Source organism: Tachypleus tridentatus, chromosome 12 (assembly GCF_004210375.1).
Source record: "Tachypleus tridentatus isolate NWPU-2018 chromosome 12, ASM421037v1, whole genome shotgun sequence".
NCBI lineage: Eukaryota > Metazoa > Arthropoda > Merostomata > Xiphosura > Limulidae > Tachypleus > Tachypleus tridentatus.
The window spans coordinates 70,589,153-70,611,900 of record NC_134836.1 but is presented as its reverse complement, the minus strand read 5'-3'; the positions used below and the strand labels follow the sequence as shown (position 1 = coordinate 70,611,900).

Below are 22,748 nucleotides of genomic sequence, written 5' to 3'. Positions count from 1 at the left end.
TGATGGTGGGTGGTGATGAATATCTGCCATCCCTCTAGTCTTACACTGCTAAATTAGGGACGGCTAGCGCAGATAGCCCTTAAGTAGCTTTGCGTGAAATTCAAAACAAACAATCGAACACCGAGTTATTTAAATAAACGTTACCAAAACTCTTTGTAGATTATAATTATATCGCTTAAGGTTTTGCACACTGTGGCAACCTTTTTATATCTTATTTTTTACTTCCAAGACTATATAATAAGTAACGAAATAAGATTACAAACGAACTGTGATTGCGTATCTAAAATAATGAATTATACAAGACACTCATAAAAATACTGACTAGTTATAGTCATTGACTATATGTCACAAATAATCTACAATAATAAATCTTAAGAGACACAGTACCATCAAACTGTTGATTACAGTACAATCATTGACTTTAAGATACAAATTGTCTACGATAATGAATCGTAAGAGACACATAACAATAAGAAAGTGTTACCACAAATACCATAGAATAATTGCTTGTATTATTCTTCCGTTTCCCATTTTGCACTTTCGGTTTAGAATTTTCTTTCTTGGGCACCAAGCGGCTAACAACGAAATGCTGACCTCCACATCCACAGCGAGGAAGAAAACATTCTCGTCTGAGAAAGAAGTTCGGGACTGTTATACTAGGCGACACATGCAGAACCTTGAGGACTGGATGTAAGGTGTTGGAAGGATAAGAAGACACAGCAAACCACATGACCAGATGTTGTCAGTGCACACGTGACCTTACACAATGTTGTTTGCCGCCATCATAAGTCAAAGAACCAATCTTTAGACGCTCAATACAAAGGTAGATTGGTGTATTTGTAACCCGATAAAAGTTCCAGGTGTAACTTTATCCAAATTTTATCCGGACCATGATTTTTGTAACAAAACCCCAATCTGAATTAATGGCATTTGTACTTCATGTTTTGAGATGGATGTTAGTAGTATCACTTTTAGCTACATACAGTTGGTAATTTATTCCGATAAAAAACAGATTTCTGACGTCATCGTAACATCTCCTGTTGCTTGCACTGTCTGAAAGTTACTGATACAGCTAAGGTTGTTAGGTTTTCTACTCTGATTTTCAGGAAGTTACTTTTGTATATTTAAGCACTAATTACGACGCCATTTCTCTGGTGCTTAGTTACGAACTCAAACTTTTTATCCTTCTGAAAATATATCATCAATTTTTTTCCAGACGAACATTTGTCCACTACGACATTTGATTTTGGTTCAAAGAAGCCATTCTTTCTCTGATCCTCTTCTAACTGACCAATCATAATTTTCCAGACGAGCGTTTGTCCACTACGACATTTGTTTTTGGTTCTCTGATCCTCTTCTAAGTGACCATTCATAATTTTCCAGACGAACGTTTGTATACTACGACATTTGTTTTTGGTCTAAGAAAGCCGTTGTTTAACCAAGCTGTTAACCATACTTTAGTAGAATAACGTTTGTGTTCTACGTGATTCGTTTGTGATCGAAAGAGGCTGTTAGTTTGCTAATCTTTTTTTTTAAAGATCAGCCACTATTTGCACAACAAACATTTGGCCATCACGACGTCGAAATAATCTGTTTTCTATAGAGGATGGAAAATGTGTTGTTAGGTTATCGGAAAGCATCTGTCGAAGACAATAATACAATCTGGTCAAATAGATGGTGGTTGTACTAGTCTCATGCAAGAGTAACTGTAAAACTGAATATCTTCCAACGAGTCAGTGACTCGTGGTTTTTGTGAATCTAGGTCCTGTGCTTCAAAAATACCACCAGAGTTCGGGCAGAACTGTATCGTCAAGTTTAACACTACATTGCACAGTTGGGTCTACATCTCGTAGTAGACGTGTGCACGTGTGGTAAACCGGCAATTTTAAAAAATGTTGGTCATCACCTTTTTAACAGCATTAATTCTTTGACTTCATACAATACTGTTAAAAACTTCTTTTTTTAACCAGTTGAACTTCTGATGACAGTGTGACGTAAATGCTCAGAGAATCAAACAGCTGTGTCGGCACTTCTGTAAACCCATCCCTGGTCAAATACGAAAGCTCCTGACTCTCTCGTGCTCTGGTTCCTCGCGCGCACATGAATCATTATTTATCAAGTGGAAACGTTTTCTTTGTGTTCGAATGGCTTCCTGTAGCTTACCCTGAACCGCGACGGCCGCCACATGTAGAGGAAGTTGTGTGTAGGATGGGGGGGGGGGTGTACAAAAGCACGGACCGTACAAAACGTATCTCGTTGTACAGCAGCCGCCACCTTTTATCCGGTAACCTTGACACTTTTACAATGTATAACTTTTAAATTCAAAATAAATATTGTCCAGGTGTTAAGGTGATAACAGTAATTTTCTTCGTTAGGAAAAGAAGCTAAAAAACAACCCACGAATGTAATGTTCATGTCACAAGCTATTATCTTTAACTCTCTCAAGAGACATGCTCTTCACGCTTATTAATATATAAATTACAAGTGCTTAGGCATGCTTTTGCAGACCCCATAATTGCGGGGGAGGGGCGAGTCAAAAATGGTCCTGAATCGTAACTGCAATTACTGGGAAATAAATGTAGGGGACCTAGTTAATTTTTATGCAGGCGTCTTTCGTAACTACGTCACTGGATATATCTATATAAGATTCTGTGTGTTTGTGTTACGTAACTGTTCCTAAACCGCTGATTGCTTCGACTTTTAGACGGTACCAAACGTATCGTTTCGGTACAGAGATTTGTATAAAGGTGAAACGTTTCACTCCAACCCTTAGGAAACTCAGGGATTTCCCGAAACTCCTTCTCTTAAATTCCTTGACTCACCAAGTTCTAAATCGTACCAAATGGTCTCGTGGTTAAGATGAAGGTAAAACTTCCCACCCTACCCCTTATGGAACCAGAGTATTTCGCGGAAACACCTTTACAAGGATATCCTTTAAAGTGGGCACCAACTTTAACACTGATTACATTAGAACACGTAAATAAGTAGACCTACTAATTACCGTTCGTAACTTGGTTAATGAAATTTCTATTACAGCGGCCCTGTGGGTTATAGGCACACATTTCGCTAGTATATATGTACATTCTAGAGGACATGCCTAACAAGGACTAGCAAAATGCAGTACATTTTGTTTACAGCGTAAATTATAATTTCTAGTTTCACCGCCGTCGCACTATTGGCGAGTCTTTTAAATTAATCCCTAGTTAATTTGTTCGAAGTAAAGGTTCACTCACAATAGCGCTGCCTACCAGAGGTTTCTAGCGTAGCAAGTCCTCATACATACCGCTGTGTCACTGTGAGGCGAAGCGTTAGTACCTAGATTATAATGTAATTACAAATCTAACTACGACTGAACACGGGTATTAATGTGGTTAACGTATCAGCTACCACACAGATATTAATGTGTTTAACATACCAGTTACCAGCAGTATGACTAAACATAGATATTAAAGTGGCTAACATACCAGCTACAACCAATATTACTAAACACGGCTATTAAAATGGTTAACGTACCAACTATCACCAGTAGGACTAAACACAGATATTAAAGTGGTCAATATACCACCTACCACCAGTATGACTAAACACAGAACTATGTTGATTATTGTAACGTCTCAGTTTGCCAAACTCATTAACAAGTAAAGCCTGTTGCGTTATACATTACGTAACAGTGCGTGATGTGTTATACCTATTTTACATATTTACAGACAAAATAAATACACATACATACATACATACATAATGGAAGAACAAAGTTCACTTACTTAATTTAATATTATTCGAACAACTTGAATAGGTTATTTGATCAAACTGTCGATGTGTGGTAGGTGGGACTAGCGTCGATGTTATGTTGATTTAAATATGAAATTTACAATAATCCCAATTTGAAATTCCCGCGTTTTTGTACACACTATTTTCATCACTCCGAGATTCAACTTCCATCTGTATAGATTCGTCAATTTCATTCCCTTGAAACTGACAAAAATTCAACCACACGTTTTTCAGTTGTGCCAGTAAAAACAATCACGTTTCCCATTAATCAGTCAGTGTTAAGAATATTACTTTTTTTGCTACAAGGTTTTATCGTTATTTATTTATTTATTTAAAATTAGGCCTATGTTTGTACATACACAAAAAAGAGAACGCGTGCCTGAAAAGTTTGAGAACCACTCAAAAAATCTTCGAATAATGTTCAACGTTTGTATGATTTTCGTAATATCTATTCCACAGTTCTTTGTAATTACTGTATGAACAGACAGTAAAAGGAAGTGGCTCATTTCTATTGCTATGCGAATATAACACCGAGAAAACGTGTTTTAACAACTGATCCAAAACAGTCACCCACATAGAACAGAGCTCTGTATAAAACTACTATACAAGTAACAATGTGGGAACATGTGTGTAATTGTTAAGCCTTATGATTTTAATATACCAGGTAACCTCAGTAATACGGTTGACTTGGTACGTGTAAAACCAGTGAAGTATGAACACGGGTACCTATAATATAATAGAATAGTTTATTCTAGATACTGAAAATAATAATAAGGTAAAATGAAATATATTTTTAGGGTAAACTTCGTGCATAAGAAAAACATTAACAATTAATTTGAAAACGTATCATTGCTACGTATTATGAAAGATTACGTAAATTCGTTTCTTTCATTGCATACCGTTGTATTTAAAATTTTCAATTGCTACTTAATTTTGGAAGAATTTTAAATAAAGTTAAATATTTTCTTTGTAATTTAGTTGTGAATACTAAGTTTTTTGTAACAAAATCGAACAATTGAAATTTTTTTAGAATTATTTTATTGTAAATAAAGCATAGTTTTGCATAAGTTCTATGGTTGCTAGAAAATGTTACTCTGCCGGATAATTTGCTCGTGATGCTGGACCAATTCGTATTAATTACTTGCGCATGTGTGGTGAAGAGATTATATCATTACATAACATCTACGACATTACAAATGAACCGGTCTTTCAGTGAAAAAAATAAGTGTAAATGAACTTGTTTCATTCAAAAACAAAAGTGTACATAAGCCAATGTTTCAGTTTTTTATAAAAATTAGTTTGAAAGAACCAGAGTTTCATTTACAAAAATAAGTATAAAAGAACCACTGTTTCAGTTTTAAAAAAATTAAATGAATCAGTGTTTCAGTTTAAAAAAATACGTGTAAATGAACTATTATTGTTAGTTGAGATCCAGACCGTATAATAATGTGGTGTGTTTCTTTGTTTCTTTATGAATTTCGCGCAACGCTACACGAGGGCTATCTGTGCAAGCAGTCCCTAATTTTGCAGTGTGAGACTAGAGAGAAGGCAGCTAGTCATCACCACCCACCGCCAACTCTTGGGCTACTCTTTTACCAACGAATAGTGGGATTAACTGTAATATTATAACGCCCCCACGGCTGAAAGGGCGAACATGTTTGGTGTGACGGGGATTCGAACTTGCGACCATTAGATTACGAGGTTAGTTCCTTAATCACCTGGCCATGCCAGGCCATGTGGTGTGTACAGAACCTAAAATGTGAGGGGATAAACGTCATATGCCAGAACATGAAGTAGGTAAACGCCACATTCCACAGATGTAAAGTGATAAACACCCTATTCCACAAATACGAAACAGTTGACATAGGAGTATTCTTAACTATATCACTGAAATGAGCATTCACTAGAGTTAAACTTTGATCAATATAATAGTTTTAATATCTCATATAGTTTTTTGTTATACTAGTTATACCGGCGAAGGATTATTATTGTAACTGAAATGTCAATTTCATGGAAGAAAATCGTTATAACAACAAGGTGATTGAATTTATACTTAAAATCGTTTGTGTGCCAAATTATTATTAATAACTATTAAATTAATTTCAGTTTTCTTTTGGTGTGGACGTAGAATGGACTAATTTCCGTATTTTATGATTTGTAAGACTCTAGATCGTGGAAGATGAACCCTAATTTTGGAAAGACGATTCTGAGTACAAAATATTTTGACTCACTAACTAACACCTCGACTTTTTTCAATCTGTTAAGTAAATACAGTCAAATATATGATATTAATCATAGTTAATACGCAAAATCAAAGAAGTCCTACTTATACGACAATTAAAACTAATATAAAGGAACACCTTTATATCTATACTAATTAATAACCTAGCATCCGATTGCAACGCCCCCTACAGTTCTGTACCCGTTTATACTCTCGTCGATAAGACGTGACTGGCAACGGTCAGATGCAAACTTTCTCTTTGTTAACCTGAAGATGACCTAGGAAGGTCGAAACGTTGTTCTCTCCTTATCAGTAAAAGTGTTAATACCCATACCAGCCGTTCTGAGATACATTTTTATTTCAAATGGGTTTCTCGTCGTCAAGAAGGTCTCCGAAAGTTGTTTTTTTTATTTTAGAGGAAATAAAACCAAACTTAAGAGAGTAATAAATATTTTTATTTATTTCTTTTGAAGCTCATGTGGGATACCGTGTTCTAACCCACAGAGTGCATAATTCTTCTCGTGATGAATAGCGTGTGCACGTTTTACTGATGCCACGACAGTACAAAATGTAACGTTAAGCGCCCCTTGTATAACGCAACTTTAGTGTCTACTGACGGACAGACAGACAGACAATTCACAACGAGTGGTTAAAACACGTGACTTCTCCAGGGGTCCTTCGAACGTCTTTTGGGGAAACGATGCGTTTAATCAACTGTTCCTTTCCTCTTATATTTCTTGTTTTCATTTCCCTTTTGTACACTAAGTACGCCATTTTTCATTTTCCTTTTGTACACTAAGTACGCCATGCAACATAAAGCAGATTCTCAGTAAAGTAACCTATTTTCGAACTACTGCGTTGAAACTTGGTTCTTGACCTGAAAATCTAAGTCAGACTCTCCTATGAAGTCAACATTATTTTTCAAACGAAACCATCAAAACAAATTCTCCGCTAAAATTACTTATGAATCGACTGCTGTATTGCATGTTAATGAAAGCCATTTATTGTGCTTATATCACATACGGCTTGAAGTAATATATCTCGATAACTTATCTACAATATAATATGTATATTTTGGAAGTTCTACTCGCCAAAATTAGTTGCTGGTATTTTAGTGTTTATTTACTCTGTGTTTATAAAAGGAATAAATAAAAGGTACTTACCATAGAATGATGTAGCCAGGACATTGTTTTTGTAGAAGAGGATGGTCGTATGATCAAGGTACTTAATTGTGTTGTAAAGAACAACAAGAAGTCCGTTGTTTTGCATTTAATAGTGAAACAATAATATTTCATATTTATTATTTGTAAGGAATATTTGTAATTCACTGTAAGTATTTGGCGTTTCATGGTGGAACAGTAATATTTCATATTTATTGTTTGTAAGGAGTATTTGTAATTCGTAGGTATTTGGCATTTAATGGTGGAACAGTAATATTTCATATTTATTGTTTGTAAGGAGTATTTGTAATTCATTGTAGGTATTTGGCATTTAATGGTGGAACAGTAATATTTCATATTTATTGTTTGTAAGGAGTATTTGTAATTCATTGTAAATATTTCGCACTTAAAGGTGGAAGAGTAATATTTCATATTTAATATTTGCAAGGAATATTTGTAATTAATTGTAAGTATTTGGTATTTAATGGTGGAACAGTAATATTTCATATTTAATATTTGCAAGGAATATTTGTAATTAATTGTAAGTATTTGGTATTTAATGGTGGAACAGTAATATTTTATATTTATTGTTTGTAAGGAGTATTTGTAATTCATTGTAAATATTTCGCATTTAAAGGTGGAACGATGATATTTCATATTTAATATTTGCAAGGAATATTTGTAATTTAAGAAAGAATTAACGCAAGAGAACAAAGATTGAAGACATTTTTTCTCTGAAATTACCGTGATTAACCATCACTGGTAGCAGTCTCTCTTTACCCTTTGCTACGTCCCTGTCACAAAGCGATTGTATGGAAACAGGAATTGAAGACTCGTTTAGATAATCCCACGTTTTGGTTCTCTATTTGACCTTTTCATTTCTTTGACATATTTTTCTGATGCCAATGGCAAAGGTGATTTTTTCAAAAAGGTATGTCGTGTTACCAGACCTACGAAAGTTTTATTTCAACAAACTTATGTCTATTTCGATCAAGACACACTATTCTCAACAGATCCATGCTAAATGTAGGAGTAATATAATAATAGTAAACATCGTTAAATACATTTTCTTCTCGTGACTTGCTACTTTTGATTCAAACAGTCTCTGATTTCTGATTTTCTGAGACTGAGAAGCATGTGCTACTTTTATTGCGAACCTTCCGATTTCTGAGGCAAATAGCAAATTAACCACAATCTGAAATGATAAAAGAAATTGCATATTAAGCGCCATATTTAAATTTTCTTTGAACTAAAATGAACGCCCCCTCGTGGTTCATGGTAAGCTGTAGAGCTCACAACACTAAAATTGTAAGGTTGATCCCTAAAGTGGGTACAGTGCACACGAACCACACAAACCAAGAATAACTGGAATATTCATAATAGATATTACTGCTAAAGCGTATTTTTACATACATATAGTTTTAGTTCGTCGTCAAAGTTTCATAATAATTCATCAATGTCGCCACAATTTAGGCTACACTTTAGTTCACTGTCTTAATTTTGCGGGTTTTTTTTTTGTGATTTCTGTTTTCTGACACTAGGGATATAAACATAGAACTATCATAGAAATGTAAGGTAGCTTTGGTAATCATACTGTTATTGGAACGAGCATTTCAGTATACACCAGTCACGTACGTCTACATAAAACTAAAATCACTGCGCAGATCCAAGAATCACCCGTTGCTTAGCAACCTTCCTATTGCCTTGCATCAGTTTGTGCCTCTGAGTGTTCCTTGACATTAAAATATATTGAGGAAAAGTTCACCTGTGCCAATAACCACTATCAAGCATCTAAGATCACGTGAGACTTATTAGCGCGTCACATTTAATGAAGATGAACAAAGATTGAAAGAATAAAACTTCGGCACCTCATAAAAGTTTAAAGTTACAATGATTTCCTCGGTGATTTCGAGAAATATTGTTATATCTAGCTTGTTTTGCACAATACTAATCTGGCGTTGTGAAATAATATATTCGGAATTATGTCGACATTACACGTTATATTGAACTTATGTTCGCAAATATATAGCTAGCTGAATATCATATTCAGAGTATGCTGGTTTAAGGTATTTGATATTTTTTCTACTTGAATGGGACCTCATGTCACTTGGGTACTGAACGATTAGGTTAGAAATTCCTAGAATCAGGTATGGCCTTTCTTAATATAGAACTACTCGCTAGTGATGTTGACTGCCACTTTTGTAATGCATACACAACTGAAATAGTGGAAGCAGGTCAAAGGAATATTGGGGTTGGAGCTTAGACCTTCAGATCTCCAACCCGGAACGCTAACCACTAGCCACACCTGCCCCTAAATCACAAGCAGACAACTGCTTGTTGTTTAACAGGAAGTAACATAATGGATCATCTGTGCTCTCTCTATCGTGGATATCTAAACTCAATTTTTACCGTTATAAGCCCTCAGATTTACCGCTGAGCAACTAAAGTTAATAATAATTTTTATAGTTCGAAGTACATCTCAAAACCTTCAGTATACTTAATAGTGATTTTTTTGTTCGAAGCACATATCAGAAAATGTAGTACAGTTAGTAGTGAGTTTAATAGCTCAAAGCACATCTTTATAGCTGCAATACAGCTAGTGGTGAATAGTTGCTTTTTCTCGTGTAGGCGAATTTACTAGCTTTAATATACATTGTATGATTGATTTGACATGTGATTTGGTGTTCAAAACCCCTGATTACAGAACAAAGTTTTGAATAAATAAGATTTTATTTTCTCCTTTTTTGGTTTGGTTTGTTTTGAATTTCGCGCAAAGCTACACAAGGGCTATCTGCGCTAGCCTTCCTAATTTAGCAGTGTAAATCTAGAGGGAAGGTAGCTAGTCTTCACCACCCAACGCTAACTCTTGGGCTACTCTTTTATCAACAAATAGGGGATTGACCGTAACATTATACCCCCACGGCTGAAAGGGCGAGCATGTTTGGTGTGACGGAGATTCGAGCCCGCGACTCTCGGATTACGAGTCAAGTGCCTTAACCACCTGGCCATGCCAGGCCTCTCCTTTTCTGTGTATTCTTCGAGTATTTTTATTCACCCGACTAGAGTTAAAGCATCGATTTACTTAATAGGTTTATATCGCTTATCCCTGTCTTCTGGTACGACGTTTAGTAACTTTAATTTTTGTATAATTTTTCTAATATGGAGTCTGTTCTCTGTTCATAAGACTATAATGATCAAATCTGTAGTTTGTCTTTGTTTAAATTATCTTAGATATTTTTAGTGCCAAGCAACACATTGGACAATTCTCTCTGTCCATTGCGGGGAATCGAACCCCAGATTTGAGCGATGTAAGTTCACTAATTATCGATCGTCTAGAGGAGGACGTTGCTGTAGATAGCCAGAGCGTTAGATTAATTTATATATGTATATAGGTTATTAAACTAAGAAAGTCTCTATACAAAAGCATCATAGTCTGAAAGCTTATAACATTAGAAACCGGGTTTCTATACTCGTGGTGGGCACAGAACAGATAGCCCATTGTGTAACTTTGCACTTAACTACAGGCAAAAGTAAACATATCTAATGTATGAAAAATTCTAACAAGACCGTTGGTAATTATAATCGAAACTAGAACAGAAAATATTTCTATTTATTGAATAAAATATGCGTTAGAAGCAGTTCGACAACACGTTGTTTGGCATAAACCAGTGGCACAGCGGTATGTCTGCGGACTAACAATACTACAGTCCGGGTTTCTACACCCGTAGTGAGCAAAGCACGGATGACCTATTGTGTAAGTTTGTATTTACCCTCAAAAACAATATTCTTTAAGTCCCCAATAACATAGGTTATTATATTCGTGCAGCTAACTCTCCAATGCTTGCCACCTATTAACTCTTTTGTATCTTATCTTTGTTAGTACATAAAATAATGTTTCCAAAATTCCAGTGGACGTAACAACAACTACAGAAATGAACTTTAACTATAAATTCTTAACCCTCGTTTTCCTACGTTACGTAAAACGAGTTTTATTGTTATATCTAAAAAAATGTTGTTTATTTACAAGAGCTACAATGAGCAGTCCGCCTATAAATATTTTTTTTTACATTTCTGACACCTTTGTTAGAAACATCATGGTATATTAATTTTAATTTAGTTGTAACACCCACGTGTAGAAGGGCAGGCTGTGAATCAGATAGCTTTGTGCGAAATTCAAAACAAACAAATCAAGTACGTGAACTCACCACTGAACAACCAGGGAGCGCTAGAAGTTATTCTTCTGTTCGGGAGAATGAAACAAAAATTCTCTGTCGATGTTTTTGAGAAAATAATCACAACAAAGTTAAAAACATTAATTTTACTATTCTAACGCATTTTCAGCATTCTCTTTTGAAAGTGTTTCAAAATGTTCCTTTATTACCAATGCTGCTTTTCACAATTAAATAACAGTATATTTAACCTTAGTTAGTTAGTTATCACCCTTAGATTCCATCTAGGAACATAGGGCCGCAATCGCTTGCGGATTCTTCAACAAGTATTTAAGTGAGTAGGTTGTTAGCCCACTGCACCGAGCCGTCCCTAATTTAGCAGTGTAAGACTAGAGGGAAGACAGCTAGTCATCACCACCCACCGCCAACTCTTGGGCTACTCTTTTACCAACGAATAGTGGGATTGACCGTAACATAATAACGCCCCCACGGCTAGGAGGGCGAGCATGTTTGGCGCGACGCGGGCACGAACCCGCGACCCTCGGATTACGAGTCCCACGCCTTACGCGCTAGGCCATGCCAGGCCAATATCAACCTTACTTTGCTGAATGTGACTGTAACGTGTTAGATTCTGATTTGGTAGAGACACGATGATTAATTATATTATAGATTACCATAACATGATTTGATTTTTCGAATCTTGTTTCTCTCAATCTGGGAGGCTCTTATGGATTTATCGTGGACCCAGTGAGGTTTAATGTTCGGCATCGGATGTTAATGGACGTTCGAAAACACGCGTCATAGCTGCAACGTAATCTGTATATTTATTCAGAATTATATACTCTTCAAAAAAAGAAACGCAAAAGGCAAAATTTGAGACATATTGTTAACAAGTTTATTCCGGGTAGTTCTGTATGACATGTGTGAAACTTTGCACATTCACTGCTGAACATCCAAAGTCTGCAAAGGCGAAGTCCACGCTCACTAGTTGAAGTTTAACGTCACTCAACGTCAATAACGAGTATGTCCCCCGTGAGCATCAATAACTGCTTGGCATCTCCTGCCCATGGAAGAGATGAGATGACGAATCCCATCCTGTGGAATGGCTGTCCACTTAGCCTGCAAAGCTGCTGCAAGCTGAGGTAGAGTCTGCGGTTGAGGTTGTCGCCGTCGCAAACGTCGGTCCAACTCGTCCCAAAGATGTTCGATGGGGTTTATATCTGGTGATCTGGAGGGCCAGGGAAGAACGTTGATGTTGTGGTGTCTCAAAAAGACAGTGGTGAGTCGGGGTGTGTGAGGACGGGCGTTGTCATGCTGAAAAACGTCGTTGACGTTCACCATGATGGGTTGCACATGGGGCCTAAGAATCTCGTCGACGTATCGACGGTATGATCGGAAATCCTACGCAGCCCTGGTATGGTTGAGGCAGTAGACGTCGCAGTGGTGGTCCTATCTCGAAGGTGACGTAACCGGATTTAGCGATCTTGTGCGGGCGTGGTCACACGAGGTCTGCCAGATCGTGGACGGTCACGAGTTGATCCATGTTGTTGGTGACGATTCCATAGCCTTGTGATGGTGCTTGGGTGGACATTCACAGCTCTGGCAACATCTGATCGAGATTCGCCTGCTTCCAAATGACCAATGGCGTTGTTGCGTGATGCTTCAGTCAGTCTTGGCGTAACTGTATTGCGTGTCGGTGGCTTAACACTGAGCTATGGAAACCGAGAACCCGTCACTTTTATAGGGAGTTTGCACATGTTGCACTTGCAGAACATGCAGATCTCTCAAACAAATTTATTGGACACGAATGCGTTTTGGAGAAAAATCCGATGTTTTCCTCCGTTTTCAAAGTGCACAACTTTTATTGCCATTTTGGTCTGACAATCAGTGCTTTAACACGTGTAACATCACATACTCTGAGCTTGTAACGTTATTACATATATTTCTCTTTAAAATAACAAAAATATCCCTTTTGCGTTTCTTTTTTTGAAGAGTATAGTTTGTGCTTTTATTTAGCATGAAACTCATTCATTAAAAATGTACTGTAAATTGTCTGTTCGTCTTCTGTAACACGGGCATTTTGCGTGATTTCAACATAAACAAGGCATATTAATTCTGTAATGCTAGGAATATATTAATAACTCCATTCCCTTAACGTTTAAATGAAACCGACGCTGTTCCTTTAAGATTTCAGATAATTATTATAGAATTTAATTTCGAGTTCTAACAAAACGTATGAGAATAATGACAATATGTTTTGGTTCACCGACGTTATTATTACAAAAAATGACTGAAATTCTGTAACTATAGGCTCAGACGACATTCTTCAAGTCGATAAAAACAAACAATTATAAGCTATACACATGAATCAATATGAATAGCAAGAAGAATCAACACTAGATGTCGCTGGTTGTACTGGAGAGATCAGTTCCTAAAGTGTCGATAAGTTTTGTTTTTATTAGTAACAGTCTCCAGTACTTGAAATGCTTTTACCTTCATTATTGCACGTTAGAGTTTGTACTGCCTGATTTATTTGGTTGTGTTCTGATACTGTTAAGTTTCTTACAATGTTCAAAGTTCCGTAACTTTTCTGACAGTGTAATTTTGTTTACGTCATTTTAAGGTAATAATTTACGAACAGACGTTCCAAAAATTCTTATACCTGCTGGGTAATTTGATAAAACTTTCAGAAATCACCAACTGGACAAAGGGCCTGTGTATCCTCTATCGGGATCCAGTGGCAGTTAAAATAACCGGTATTATGATTTCTATTCTGATCCGAAAAAAACAAAAAAACTCTGTAGTCGTACGGCAGGTATGGAATTACTTTCGGTTTCGACGGTGTTTTGAAAACACAAAACTGAAAAATAAAACTTCTAATCGAATATGTAGGACTGTTCTGGTTTAAGCTGGTTATATCTCACTGAAAGACGTACGATACAGCCTTGTTAAATCTGTTCTGTAATAGGGGCGAGGATTTTGTTTATATAATACTGTATTTGGACGAGTGTTTTCTGACAGTATTGTTTACTATTGGGTAACTACGTAACCTATTGACAGTAACATATATATTTATAAACACTAACCCTGATTAAGGCATGAGCTTACCAGGCTGAAGCCCAGGGCCTCACACTAATTAGGGGTCCTCAAACTATGACTGTAAATGTATTGCACGTAAAGGTCCTGTCTCCAGAGGTCCTCTATAAATTGAAAAGCCTAGGGCCAATAAAACCCTTAATCCGGCCTTGTTAAAAACACTTAAATTTCCTACCATTTTGTTACTAAAAACACACGTTCGAAAGCCATATTAATTAGCCAAGTACCTTATTTGGTTTCTATGATACAAACTTTGTTATTGATGGTTTCATTGTTGCTCGTTTAGAAGAGCAATGACCTTGTTACTATGACAACTAAAAACCAAACACGATTCAATTGAAAAATGCGCTTCGTTCTCCACTAAATTTGTTCTCTTTCACTGTCGTGTAGAACTATGATATCCATGAAATACCTGTTGTCGAAGTAATAGCGTAAATAATTCAAGTATTATGAAAAACGCGTTAGACGTTATAATATAAGATTATTGAATCTCATACAAGCAGCTGAGACCTATTTAGAGTGGAGATGCTGAGATTACCACAGAAACCCACTCTTGTTTTCACCAAAGCTAAAATGATTAATATTATATAAAAAAACTCCATAAGTATATTATTGTTCTCACCACAGTTAACTTGATTAAGATTGTTATATAAATGAACCATAAATCTATTATTGTTCTCACCACAGTTAACCTCACTAAGATTGTTGTATAAATGAACCATAAATCTATTATTGTTCTCACCACAGATAACATGATTAAGATTGTTATATAAATGAACCATAAGTCTATTATTTTTCTCATCACAGTTAACATGATTAAGATTGTTATATATATGAACCATAGCTTTTATTGTTCTCACCACAGTTAATCTTATTAAGATTGTTATATAAATGAACCATAAATCTATTATTGTTCTCACCACAGCTAACATGATTAAGATTGTAATATAAATGAATCATAAGTCTATTACTGTTCTCACCACAGTTAACACGTGTGGCACAAGTTTGCGTTAAATATATATTTATGAAACCTACTCTGGTAATACGTCACATAAGTTTCCTTTCAATATATATTAACGAAACGTACTCTGGTAGTAATACATGGCATAAGTTTATTAAATACATATTTATGAAACCTATTCAGGTAATCTGGTAATACGTGGCATAAGTTTGCGTTAAATATATATTTATGAAACCTACTCTGGTAATCTGGTAATACGTGGCATGAGTTTGTGTTATTTTAGGACTGTTACCTAGGTTTATACATTGTGGTAACCTAACAGTGTTATGAACTAATTATTTATTAATGGGGAGAAATATAACAGGTTATTAACCTTTTATTTAAAGTTAGTTAAACTACATAGTCTTATTATCTGTGCTGTAATTTCTAACCCTAACTTTCCCTCAGAAGGAATATATATTTCTATCACCTTTTCTTATTTTTATAACTTAAAGCTTGCTGTTTAAGATTTATAATGGATAATGATTAAGCAGGAATAGCGTTTTAAGTTCCATGTTGTTAACTTTGATGAAATCAAAACATTCGTGTAACGTCCGAAACGTTATCAAGACCTTTATGTTATTTTTACGTGAACAAAAAATATTTTGGTTGATCGATCTTGGTTGGAATAAAGAGATTTTTCGATTGCTATATCAATCTTTTGATCATCATAATTGGATCTAAACATCAAATCTAACCTCACTTGTCTTAAAAGCATGCACCAACACGGCAAAATTTTCTACTGTTTGTTTTTTATTCAGTGCAAAGCTACTCAATGGGCTGTCTATGCTGTACCAATCACGTGTATCGAAACCCATCGTTATAAGCCTTCAGACTTACTGCTGTGCCATTGAAGACGTAAGTTTACGTGAAATATAGACAACTTTTAAATGCTCCGTGCCTCAGGGCTAGTACCTACTTTTGAAGAAATTATTTTGTTTATTAAAAGTTAATAAATGTGAAATTGAAGAAGTCGTCAGAGATAACTCACTCACAGGTCGAAGTAATATGACTGGATTTGTGCTTGTGTATATACTTTGTGCATCGTTCGCTAGTTCAAAGTTCATCAAACTGTACCGTATATTCTACGTCATCTCTTCCTAATGTTTTAAAATAACCTACTTGATTAAGTTTTAAATATTGAAAAAAATACTATTCATTTGTTGAATCAAATGTTATTTTGTTCATGAATTAGTCAATGAAGAAAATGTGTATACTTTACATTTTGAAAAAAAATTATACACTTAATAATTTCAATAGACTGACAGTTTTTCGCATTTTTGCTTCAACTGGATTTTAATTATATAGTATTTTAATTCAAAATGTATGAGCCATTACAAAAATAAAAACAACCAAAACTAATCTAGCCAAACTTCAATCGATGTTGGGTTGTTCGTAGAAACGGGTAACTGTGCGCCACTGCACGAAGACACGTTACACTGCACGCAACTTAACCAAACGATACATAGTAGAAGAAAGGGAAATCAATATACCAGCATTCCACGAATGTTCTAAAACTGTAGTGAATAACATAATATGTGAGATCAGGGGCGGTTTTATGATTGTGAGTCGTTAGGTGAAAGGAGGGAAAGATAGAAGACTTTGAAGGTAGATACACGCTTAATATTTCGATGGAATTTCGTATGTTTTAACCCTTTTATTTTGGAGGGGAATTTCGATACCAGTGTAGTTTTGTGATTAGTTACAGAACAAATAACCAACTTAGTGATTTGTCAACTATAAATATAACATACACACGCAAACCTGTAAACTCAATGTATTCATAAACTTTACACTGTCAAAATATTTTGTTCACTTGGTTGAAAAACTACAGTGCCTCCAGGGCTCAGCTATAAATTTGAGGCTAAAAACCAAGTTTCGACACTCATGGTGGGCAAATCACAGATAGCACATTGTGTCGTTTTTGCGTTTAACAACGAAGTAACTAAAACCACGATGCAACATGTTGTTTTTGTTACGTTTAACTTATCGAACTATTGTTAATAGATCAACAGTACAATGTTTAGAGTTGCATTTCGCTCGTAACAGTGAACCCATGTACAGGATTTGAAAAGTTCGAAACATTGGTGTTTCTAATTGCTAAATTATTTAGTAGGCAAGTTATTTAAACTTCTAAGAATAAACGTGAAGCCCATTCTACCATCGATTTACTACTTGCCATTGAAACTATTGAAAAACTAGTACCGTCAGTAGGAACATATAATTGTGTATTCTTATTATAATTCAAGGCAAGAATTTTAAATATAGGAGCATAATTATCGAAGCGATAATTAAATTACTTGTTATATTTACCTCTGCATAACTATTGTTTTCGTTGTTGATGTCACCATTTTATGCTGTTGTTATCCTAAATACTAATTAAAATATAATACAGTGAAAAGATTTAACAATAACAGTTTTCTCTTTTTCTGTAGTTAGCTTAGCTTTGATGCAACTTGTTTAAATTTATAGCTTGATGCGAAACCTAGAATTATTTTAATAATAATGTTGAGTAAAATTGAAGATAGAGGTCGTGTCAAGAGTCTGTCTGAATGGATGAACATAGGGATAGTGGAAATTATCTGTGCCTTAAGGAGAAGGATCTGTGGGAAACCGTCCAATGTTCTGTTTGAATACAGTATACACACACACACACACACACAGTGGTAAAAAAATCCCTGTAAAAAAGCTTACTGCAACTACACTAAAGAATTGCCAAACAGCACGTTTTACAGGGGATAATGTAAACTTATTTTTCTGAATGTGATGCACTTTATTGTGAGCTAATAGGATGTCACATAATTATTTTTTTTAAGAAGGCATAGCAATAAATTAAATAAAACAGTCAACACGTATTTAAGATAATGTTAAGACAGCTCTTGGTTTCGATTGTTGTTAAGTACAAAGCCACACAACGGGCTATGTACGCTCTGCTCATCATGAGCATTGAAACCTGATTTTTAGCGACGTAAGCCTGAAGATTTCCTGCTAAGTTACTAGCGTGTTACAAATACAGAAATATGAGGCAAGATTTCACACCGAAAGTGACCTCTGTGTTCTGTAGAACATAAAAAGCAGCAACATATTTCTTTTATATCAATATGTTAGAGTCGTTACGTAATATAATGTTATTAAAATTGCTATAACAACTATATAAAACCAAAACACACTCTCAATACAGGTGCTACTTTAGGGTTTTCAGAATTCTAGCTATAGAAAAGGATTCACACTTTTTACATGCCCTTCAACATTGGGTACATTAAAATTTCTCAATCATCAACTTTATATGATATTAAGTTCATCAAACTGCCTTAACCGTTGTATGTCCTAGAACACTACTAGAACCAAGATGTCTCACATACCACGAAAAAATGTTAACACTCATGTGAAATAAGCAGAAAGAACGCCATTATTAATCATCTTACAAGTACATCAAAATACGGGACTTTGGTAATCATCTTACCAGTACACCTAAATACGGAATCTTGGTAATCATCTTACCAGTACACCCAAATACGGGACCTTGGTAATCATCTTACCAGTACACCCAAATACGGGACCTTGGTAATCATCTTACCAGTACATCAAAATACGGGACTTTGGTAATCATCTTACCAGTACACCTAAATACGGAATCTTGGTAATCATCTTACCAGTACACCTAAATACGGAATCTTGGTAATCATCTTACCAGTACACCCAAATACGGGATCTTGGTAATCATCTTACCAGTACACCTAAATACGGAATCTTGGTAATCATCTTACCAGTACACCCAAATACGGAACCTTGGTAATCATCTTACCAGTATACCCAAATACGGGACCTTGGTAATAAAAATACCAGTACACCCAAATACGGGACTTTGGTAATCATCTTACCAGTACACCTAAATACGGAATCTTGGTAATCATCTTACCAGTACACCTAAATACGGAATCTTGGTAATCATCTTACCAGTACACCCAAATACGGAACCTTGGTAATCATCTTACCAGTATACCCAAATACGGGACCTTGGTAATAAAAATACCAGTACACCCAAATACGGGATATTGGTAATCATCTTACCAGTACACCCAAATACGGGATCTTGGTAATCATCTTACCAGTACACCTAAATACGGAACCTTGGTAATCATCTTACCAGTACACCCAAATACGGGACCTTGGTAATCATCTTACCAGTACACCCAAATACGGAACCTTGGTAATCATCTTACCAGTACACCCAAATACGGGACTTTGGTAATCATCTTACCAGTACACCCAAATACGGAACCTTGGTAATCATCTTACCAGTACACCCAAATACGGGACTTTGGTAATCATCTTACCAGTACACCCAAATACGGGACCTTGGTAATCATCTTACCAGTACACCCAAATACGGAATCTTGGTAATCATCTTACAAGTACACCCAAATACGGGATCTTGGTAATCATCTTACCAGTACACCCAAATACGGGACCTTGGTAATCATCTTACCAGTACACCCAAATACGGGATCTTGGTAATCATCTTACCAGTATACCCAAATACGGAACCTTGGTAATCATCTTACCAGTATACCCAAATACGGGACCTTGGTAATCATCTTACCAGTACACCCAAATACGAAACCTTAGTGATCATATTCGAAAAAAATCAAAAAATACTTCCTCCACACATTTTCTGAAATAAATTCTTCAAACAAATCCACATTTTAAGATTTATCCAAAATTCCTACCTCAAGATACTTTTCTTAAAAATAGAAATGGGATATTCGCTATTACTACCAGATAAATTTCAAATGATATCTGACCGTTTGCTGCAGGCCAGAAGTAAGGCCTGTCTAGAATATTGAAGTGTTTCATTAAACATGAAAATAAAAAATAGGCCTAAAGTAACACGTGTTCACAAGTATACACATGTATGGCTAGTAAGTATTGAAAGAAGTGGCAATAAAGTATCAATATTTTGATAGTCGTTTTTCTCGAGGCGAATACAAGTAATATCTAGTGCAAGTCGAACGAATCTGAAAGACATAAAAACAACACAGGAAGTCGCAACGTTCTGTGTGCTTAACAGATTCCAGAATCAGTACAAGTATAAATGTGTTTGGACTTCTCTAGCGGGAAAACGAAGAATGTAAATCAATAAACAACTCAGAGTTAAAACTTCTTATCTATTTAGTTATGGAAATATATCTACAGTATTCAACCTGACCTGGAAGCATTAATCAGTGCTAGTTAGAGCTGATTTATCTCCAGTACTCAACTTGACCTAGAAGCACTAATCAGTGCTAGTTACAGCTGATTTATCTCCAGTACTCAACTTGACCTAGAAGCACTAATCAGTGCTAGTTACAGCTGATTTATCTCCAGTACTCAACTTGACCTAGAAGCACTAATCAGTGCTAGTTAGAGCTGATTTATCTCCAGTACTCAACTTGACCTAGAAGCACTAATCAGTGCTAGTTACAGCTGATTTATCTCCAGTACTCAACTTGACCTAGAAGCACTAATCAGTGCTAGTTACAGCTGATTTATCTCCAGTACTCAACTTGACCTAGAAGCACTAATCAGTGCTAGTTACAGCTGATTTATCTCCAGTACTCAACTTGACCTAGAAGCACTAATCAGTGCTAGTTACAGCTGATTTATCTCCAGTACTCAACTTGACCTAGAAGCACTAATCAGTGCTAGTTACAGCTGATTTATCTCCAGTACTCAACTTGACCTAGAAGCACTAATCAGTGCTAGTTACAGCTGATTTATTTCCAGTACTCAACTTGACCTAGAAGCACTAATCAGTGCTAGTTAAAGCTGATTTATCTCCAGTACTCAACTTGACCTAGAAGCACCAATCAGTGCTAGTTAGAGCTGATTTATCTCCAGTACTCAACTTGACCTAGAAGCACTAATCAGTGCTAGTTAAAGCTGATTTATCTCCAGTACTCAACTTGACCTAGAAACACCAATCAGTGCTAGTTAGAGCTGATTTATCTCCAGCACTCAACTTGATCGGGAATGAGTTTCTCTACCCTGTACCAAGACGTTGGTTTTGTTTTTCTTTGTGAAAAACCACAAAATAGACTATCTGCGCCAATCCAGTCACGGAAATCGAACCCCAGATTTTAGCGTTATAAGCCCATAAACTTACTACTTCCCCTCCAGAGAACCTCTTACAAAGCAACGTGGCATATCGTGGTCTACGGGCTTCTAAGTTATACCTAAATATTTATTGTAAGAGATCTCTGAGATATATATATATAAAGATGATTCTTATATCTTTGTCTCTTAATACAAAATTAGTTTCAAGTGTTTTGAGAATAATGTTAGTGTGAAAACTAAACTAACGAAATGAGTATACTTTTCGGTTGTTATTATTTAACTACGTCATTGCTATATAAACAGACACATTGAAGTAAATGGAACTTTTACACACTGTGAACATTTATAAAGCTAATTGTCTATCGCTTACATTTATGAACGAATCTCTCTGAATCTGGGGCAGTCTCCTCTCTGAGCACACTTCTTCGGCCATGATAAGGAGTAGGTTTAGGACAAGGTCAAATTGACCAAACCAAAATAGGAAATGACCTCTCTTGGTGCTTTACATTAAGACCACTTGGAATAACTGAAATGTAACAAAAATGTGCACGCACGTGTTAATATTCAGTAATATTCTACATGTCTCCATATCTGTAATGTCGGAGCACGCACTGCCGTGACACAAGCGCGTCTCTGTCGTCAGCTGACAGATCTGCGTTTCTTCTGTGAAACTAACCAATCACAGCTTTGCTTTTCGTTCCAAACCGAACTGACGTAATTCAACTGAATGTGTTACTGTTTGTGTTGGTAGGAGAACCTAACAGTATTAAAGACAAAGCAAATGGGTGAGTGTTATAAAACGAAACAAAGGGGGGAATCAGATGTAAGGGTTACGACACTAATATTGAGATACAACAGTAGACGTAGTTAAAAACGTTCAGTCAAAATAGTTTAATAAATGGATGACAGTTTTGCCGTCATTAGAAGAAACTATAAAAATAAAACAATCTGTTTTAGAAATCGTAAAATGTACTCTTCAAGTTATCAACGCTATCCTAACACTAGTGAAGTTTTAAAAGACAAAAAAAACAAAAAAACATCATTACAATTTTGTGCTTCATATACACAATTACCAGTGTCGTTTTCTGTCAAAATATATAGAGAAGCAGCCAAAACGTATTTCTTCTAGCTCTTAGAAATCAAATTATAAATACATATTAAAAATACACCTGAAAACCTTCTTATAATCGCTGGTATTCTAGTTCTATGAATTAGTTACCACTTAATGATATTCA

General features: G+C 35.7%; 1 protein-coding gene across 3 annotated transcripts in view; it reads right to left on the bottom strand.

Annotated features, from left to right (window-relative positions):
* LOC143233539 (dual specificity tyrosine-phosphorylation-regulated kinase 4-like) overlaps window positions 1-22,164 on the bottom strand; it is a 52,563-nt gene extending 30,399 nt beyond the window's left edge. Inside the window, exon 1 of one of the 3 annotated variants that reach the window (XM_076469870.1) lies at window positions 21,884-22,164. In XM_076469870.1, coding sequence (XP_076325985.1) covers window positions 21,884-21,946 — 63 coding nt within the window. In that variant the 5' untranslated portion in view covers window positions 21,947-22,164. Of the gene's footprint in view, window positions 1-493; window positions 2,101-21,883 lie in introns of those variants that run through there. The other 2 variants (XM_076469869.1, XM_076469868.1) reach the window with 2 other exon arrangements.
* Between the last annotated feature and the right edge of the window lie 584 nt (window positions 22,165-22,748).